Source organism: Triticum urartu, chromosome 4A (assembly GCF_056163025.1).
Source record: "Triticum urartu cultivar PI428250 chromosome 4A, HENAU_Tu73, whole genome shotgun sequence".
In the NCBI taxonomy this organism is placed as follows: domain Eukaryota; kingdom Viridiplantae; phylum Streptophyta; class Magnoliopsida; order Poales; family Poaceae; genus Triticum; species Triticum urartu.
Window position 1 is genome coordinate 589,581,589 of NC_141876.1, and position 7,150 is coordinate 589,588,738.

At 48.2% G+C, this 7,150-nt stretch overlaps 2 protein-coding genes across 2 annotated transcripts; both read left to right on the forward strand.

Annotated features, from left to right (window-relative positions):
- Window positions 1-438: 438 nt before the first annotated feature.
- Window positions 439-1,743, forward strand: LOC147976915 (uncharacterized). Its single transcript, XM_087521018.1, has one exon. It carries the CDS (start codon window positions 439-441, stop codon window positions 1,741-1,743), a length of 1,305 nt encoding a protein of 434 aa, XP_087377144.1.
- Window positions 1,744-1,804: 61 nt separating this feature from the next.
- Window positions 1,805-2,971, forward strand: LOC147976916 (uncharacterized). The gene is made up of 2 exons (XM_087521019.1): window positions 1,805-1,812; window positions 2,140-2,971. Exons 1-2 carry the CDS (start codon window positions 1,805-1,807, stop codon window positions 2,969-2,971), a joined length of 840 nt encoding a protein of 279 aa, XP_087377145.1.
- Window positions 2,972-7,150: the final 4,179 nt, after the last annotated feature.

Here is a 7,150-nt window from a genome sequence, read left to right on the forward strand (position 1 = left end):
TGCGGAGGTAGTCGTCGATCAGAGGGAAGGGAGGGTGAACCACTGGAGGTGCTGAGGGAGCTTATGGTGTGGTGGAGGAAGAACACAGTGCTGGCTTTCCATCGCGTTCCTTGCCGGCCGTTGATCAACGAAATCGCTGAGAAGACGACCAAGAAGGACGATGCCGCCGACTACAACGAGGAGACGGAGTCCAGCCGAACGCATGGCAACCGACCAGCTTGGTGCTCGTGGTTTTTTTAATTGTTTTGAGGAGAAACATACGGAGACATGCTGGATGACATGCTCAGCTTTTGGGCTATATATCATGGGCTGGGCTGGGTGCGAAATAAACGGGTGAGGTGCGGAGTCAGTTTTTATTCCTTCTCTCTAAAACGAAGTGGCAGGGCTTCACCTTCACGTATCCCTCCCGGTTTGCCTAAAAGAAACGTATCCCTGCCGATGGAATTGCGATCGGGGTGCCGCCTCCGGCGCTCGCCGCCGCATGGACCTCGTCCCCAGAACATGGATCTCATCAGCTCCCTCCCGGACGAGATGCTTCTCCTGATCCTCACACGCCTACGCTGTGTCCGCACCGCCGTGCAGACCGGCCTCCTCTCTTGCCGGTGGCGCGGCCTCTGGACCGGTCTCGCAGATCTCACCTTCCGCAATCTCGAGCCCGCGAGGATTGAAGCTATACTCGCCACCCAGTTCGCTGCTTCGACGACGGCGATGTCCACCCTAGACATCTGCCTTGAAACGAGATACACTGCCGACCTTGCCAGCTCGTTGCTGCGCGCCGCCGCACGGGTCGCGCCGAGGGTGCTCGTCTTCACCACTTCGGTCAACAGATGTGAGTGGGGAGCCATCAAGCTACCCTGTTTCCATTGCGCCACCTCGATCAAGCTGGAATCTCGTGTCTTCAGTATCGCCGCACCGCCGTTTGCTGGCGAGTTCACCTTGCTGGAGAGATTATCCCTCACCGGTTACATCATACATCTTGGACTATTGCTTAGCCGCTGCCCCCACCTGCGCATGCTCAGCCTCAACTCTCCCGGCAAATATGACATGTCCATCACTCTGCCGCCAAACAGTGTGTTCCCCACGCTCGATAGTTTGTCCCTCACTGGAGAAATTGACGGCCTTGGCAACTTGCTCAACCTCTGCCAGTGTCTGTGTGTGCTTAGCGTGACCTACCCCAACTCGCAGGAGCTCACACTACCGCCGGCAGGTGAGTTTCGGGCACTCGAGAAGTTGTCCCTCTCCGGCAACATCGCCGACCCTGGCACATTGCTTAACCGATGCCCATGCCTGCGCGTGCTTAGTGCCAACTTCCGCGGGATGGCGCTCACTTCGCTCGAAGCGGCGCTCGCCACACTTGTAGACACGGACCCAGTTGGCCTCACATTGTCCCTCCTCGGCATCAGCATTCCATGGAGAGACTGCATTGATGATGATGCTTGCTTCAACTCTCTTCTCTACACCGCAGCGAGGCTGTCGCCGCAAGAGCTCGTCGTCGTCGACAACTTTGAGGGATGCAATTTCAATATGAGGTATGGTGCAGGCAGACACATTAATGCGGGCGTGCCCTGCTTTCGCCATGCCACGTCGATCGAGATGAATTTGCAAAAGGTATGCTCCACATCGCTGTCGATGGACGAGTTCCCGGTGCTTGAGAGGCTAATCCTACTAGGGTGCTGCAGTACCATCGATGTTGGCACCTTGGTCACCAGCTGCCCACGCCTACGGGTTCTACGGCTAAAGTAGCTAGAGGCAACATCACATAATCATTCTATGTATGAGTAGGTAATGCTTCGCTTGCGCCTGTATGCTGGAGTTCGTATCTTGTCTTATGTCCTGCTCAGACTACTCTCGGATTTAAAACTTCAGATTTTGGTTCGTTCTATGCATAATATCCTACCCAATTTTATCATATAATCATTTGGCTCGAGAGGTGAACTTTCCACAATAGATGAAGAAACTTCCTGTCACCAAATTATCTATGTTGCTGCTTAATTTTGGATCGGTAGATAGAATATATATTTTTTTCCTTCTTGTGCTGCCGTTCGCGTTTGTGTAGTACTTTGACCCTGAATGTACAGGGTCGAACAAATCTGATCTATTGGTTTACAGCAGGGTAGGTTAGGAATTGTGCACAAGTAGGATTGATCTTGTACTCGTTCCCAAACACACGTCCCTCGTCGACATGAGCAGCTTCCAAGCCGACATGGTGTTTTCGATCAAGGGCATCAGCTACTGGGCACACCTCCTGCGGGGCGTCACTTACTGCTTCTGCAACGCCCTCTTCAACGACGATGGTGACCACGACCCTGTGCTGAAATTTGGCTTCTTTTCCCTGCCTGGAGCGGATCAGCACCGCAGCAACAGCCGGGTGGCACAGCCGAAAGCCTACCACAACATGGGAGTCGTCCGGGACTCCACCATCAAGTTTATTTCCATTGATGGCGCCCTCCAACATGTCGACCTCAAGGACCGCACCATAACAATTTGGAGGTTGCTGGAGCAAGACATGGGCTGGAAGAAAGAGTATGAGCTCCGTGTCGAGACACTCTGGGGACTTGATGGATTCGGCGACCTCCCAAAGGACATAACCCCTTTGTACCCCCTTCTTAGCATAGAGGATCCTGACATTGTCTACTTCGCACTCGGTGAGTATCGCGAGAACCAAAGAAACCGGAAGTTTATCCCAACACAAGCACACTATTTGCTCGCCGTCAACCTGCAGGATAACAACATACATGCCTCCATATGTCTTGTGGACTATTTTGGCAGCTCTCATATCCCCATTCTTGTTTCTTGTGACTTTGGCCGGTATATCCATGCCGTGGGGCATGATCTCTATATCATGATGATGGAGACGATGAAACATATGTCTTTGGCTTCTTTAGACCCATTTTACTATGATGAAGGAGAGGCCGCAAAGAGGATGATCAATGACAGCGTCAGGAGCCCAGGCAGGCAGGGCAGTGGCTAGGGGCGTGGCCGGGAAGTCCCATGGACTGTAAGACACTGTAGCAACAATGCTGCATGGGCCATGGTCTAGTCCTGGCTCCACCATTGAGGATGAGGGAGAGGCCATGGAGTTGGCAAGAGATCTTGCGGAAATGCATGGATGAGCTCGAGTACATATGAACCCAATTAGAAAAACACATTTCTAAATGCCAAAAAAACTGAAAAAAGGTTGCACGGGTACATCTCCATGATCTATGTGGGTGCATAAGTTTCACGGAAAGATAACTTTTTTGTAGACTGTGCAAAAAAGACAAGAAAAAAACATGGAACACTATTTAGAAGCACTAAAATTTGTCTTGTTTGCGGAGACAAAACAAAAAGACATTTTTCACAAAACTTTGTGTTGCGCACGCATATTTGCGAACACGTGTGTGTGACATTTTGTTTTGAATTTTTTTAACATTTTAAAACACTTTTAAAATATATTTTTTAAAAGTGGGTTCATATGTACTAGGGTTCAAGTTCAGGACGTGCCGACTCAGAGATCTTGCAACTAGAAGATGGGCCGGTCCTTCCAGCAAGTTACTACTTGCAGCCATCTGCCTTAGAACTGTATACACAATGATCCATAAGATCCAACTGTCGTAGAACTCTTTTTGTTGTACCGATCGATGGAGCATATATGTGGAACTGGATTTGTTTCATCCGTTCTCTTTAATGTTTTGAGAAATTTATATCCATTTGTAAGTCTAGAATTTAAATATGAGGTGGATTTTCCTAGCATAGATAAAATATAATCCTATATACTTAAAAATAGTTGATCCCCACTAATTTTACTTTTCTTAACATGCAAACTATATATGCCACACCATGCCACCATGCATGGAAAATACCCATCCAACATGCACCATGCATGTTACTCGTATCCTATATACCTAAATAGACGAGCCTCGCCACTTATTTATCTTAACATGGAGGCATATCATCTCATCATACAACTATGCTGAAAACGGTCCACCGTAACATGCAGTGATGCATGGAGAAAGGTCCACCATCTCGCAAAAAAAATAGAGAAAGGTCCACCGCAACATGCAATTATGCATGAAAAATGCTTATTTCAAAAGAGTGAAAAAAATGAAACTAAATTGTTAAATTGTGAAACTGATTATTTGGAAATGTGTTGCAATTTATTTTAAAAGAGTGACATCTGTTATTTCAAAAATATGCAATTGAATAAATGTGATTTTTGTGAAACAAGACAGTGGAAAGTGAAATGTAGGTTTTTAAAGTGAGAAACAATATGAAACTGAATGTCAACTTGTGAAATTGATTATTTGAAAAAAAAAACAGATTATTTCAATAGAGTGAAATATGTTATTTGAAAATTGTGAAGTTGAAATTGATGTGACTTTTTTTGTAATAAACGAGTGGAAAGTGTTAGACAAATAAGCCGCGGCTGCGGCCAGGGTGCGTCGTCACGTGTGTGTGTGCTAGTACGCGTATGTGCGCATGAGTAGTTTGCTTAGTCAGCTGCGCGGGGGGTGTGGCCGAGCCGGGCACTGGAACCGGTCGCGTCCCGTTGCGTGCATGCGCGGCGGGCGCGGACTGTGGAGCGCGGGTTCTAGGTATATCAGTAGCGCGGGAGATCTTTGAGTGACTGGTTGTTACTGAACCCCCGCGTCGCCCGTGACTGGCGACTCGGGGGATCCCATCTCAGCTGCCGGGGGCTCAACCAATTTGCCTCCCGTCTCGCCGCCACCGGAGGCCACCGCCGGCGAAGCTGGTGCTGGGGCCAAGGACGGTGGCGGTGGGGCGTTCCGTGGGTGAGGCTCGGCCTCCATCCATGGCGATCCCGTGATGGCTACCTTGGATTGCAGTGGCGGCGCCTGGTGCGGTTCCCGTCCTGTGCTGTCCCGGAGGAAGCCGTTCTTCGCCGTCCACCGGTGCATGATGGCCGTCATAGCAAGCGCAGGTGCAGGCTCCAGCGATGGTGCACATGGTTCGAGCGCCCTGATTCAGATTAGGTGTCGATCTGGTGACATCAACGGCAGCCCCACTGATCTGTTGATCTAGGGGTTAGTCCATGATGGCCTGCCTTTGTCCGAGCTCATCTTCGTAAGACAACCCCTGCTGGCCGCCTCCGGTTCCCTCGTCCAGATTGCGGCAGGGTAAACCCGGGGTCCCTTCAATGACAGGCTATGTGTGGTGATCACTTCAGCCTGCGGCAGTGGCCTCGCTGCGGATTATCATCATCAATTGATTTTGTGAGAGTTTTATCTCTAAAAATCCGGTGGTTGATTTCGGCGGGGATATGCAAACTATAAACGATGTCTTGATGCCGAGGGATGGTTGTGTGGCGGTGGCGGTGGCGGTCACATCGCATGTAGCTGTTGGTATCGCGGAAAAGTGGTGGCGACAACACGTCAGTGACTTCGAGGGTGGTGCTACTTGAGCATCCAGTCTCTGAGTGTCGGGGCGAAAGCCTAGGTCTGCCCCGAGTTGGGTATACCTGGCAATAGCGATATTTTTATGTTGTTACCTTGTTGAAGGCATTGTTCGGAATGCTCAGACCGATTTTTCAGGGTGAAAACCTAGATTCTAGCCTTGGTGGTTGGATCCGGTGATGGCGACGCTCAAGTGTCGCTCCCTTCCTGAAGGCATTACTGTTGAAGAACCTCGTCGTCCGTGTGGTGTCATGAGATGAATGGTGCAGATACAGTCATTTTTCTAGTTTGCCCATCGTGGATATGATCGCTTTGGGGCTTTTTTCTTTTTTCATCGCCTATGCATAGCTTTGGTCCTATATGACTTTGCTATTGCTGGCGTGTTTTTGTGTGCGTGAGTTTGTGTTGGCTATGTGCATCTTAGCTATGCAGAGGTCGGGTGTGTGCTCATTGTGTTTGTATCCTCTTGATGCTACATTTTGAGTTAATAAAATCCACCCTTTGTCCGAAAAAAATCAGTAGCGCGGGGACCGGCGCTACTAATAAGGCGCTACAGCTAACCCGTAGCAGTAGCGCGTGATACAAGTGTAGCAGCAGCGTGCTGCGTGGAAGCTCGCTACTGCTAATAGCTATAGCGCGCTCTGTCTGAACGCGCTACTGCTACTGTCATGCTGCTGCTAACTTTTCTCCACTCGCTACTGCTAATTTTAGTAATTTTAATAGCTATAGCCAGTGAGAATATTATATCCCATTTTCCGCATCATATTGAAAACTCGGTTATCATTAAAAAAATGGGCAATGATTCATCGCCTTTATTTTCCAAGGTGTGTTATGAACCACATTTTATATTTATTTTCATACTGGGGCGACTCCTCTTTATCCTGTTCAATTTTATGTTGAACCAAACGAGGTAAGAACGTAGGTATTTTGGTACCTATTTTAACAGATGATTTATTGATCACGCGGAATATTGGGTCACCCTCTTTTCTTTGGTCACTTGGTATATACTGATAAATATTTTGTCTTGGTGAGGATTCTGCAGTATATATTTTCATCTGCCATATTTGACTCTGGTACTACTACAGACTTTGTCTTATGTACTTCCTCAACAGGCTCAAATTAGTATTTTTCTCAAGATTGCTCTTTGTACTTGACACACTGATGGATCGTATAGATGGCACAACTTGATTTTCATGCAGGCCCAACAATGCATTGTAAGATGTGGCTGCATCAATCACCTGGAATCTCAGGTATGTGGACAACACTTCAAGTTTTAATACCAAGAAAATGGTACCCATGACCTCTTGACTTGACTGATTAAAGCCATGAATAACAACATTTGACCGGCTCAAATCCTTGGGAATATCTCAAGCTGGCAATGGTTAACCGTTACCCTCGTCCCCATGGGCAGTTACTCTATTAGGGGACGGGGATGTGCCAGCTTTAATACCCGAGGAAGCTGGTGGGTGAAATACCTTACCCAGCGCACAAGACAGGGATGGGGATGGGATAACATTACTCGTGCATGTTACCCGCCTTACCCATGAAGTCCTTACATCCTGGCTCTAAAATTAGTAGACCTCATGCAATTCCCGCCCTTACACACCAAAATTTTCACCCATCCACCTCTTTGGCCAAAAAGCCAAAAGAAAACCCTAACCTAGCCAAAACTTATTATTTATTGTGCTGAAATGCTATTTTTTCTACTGAAATGCTATCTAAGGTTGTTGTTGATTGTGTGTATGGGTTTCCCCACG

What these genes read in the sequence shown, in the direction of transcription:
- LOC147976915 (XM_087521018.1), top strand. Translation starts at nt 439, where the DNA reads ATGGAATTGCGATCGGGGTGCCGCCTCCGGCGCTCGCCGCCGCATGGA.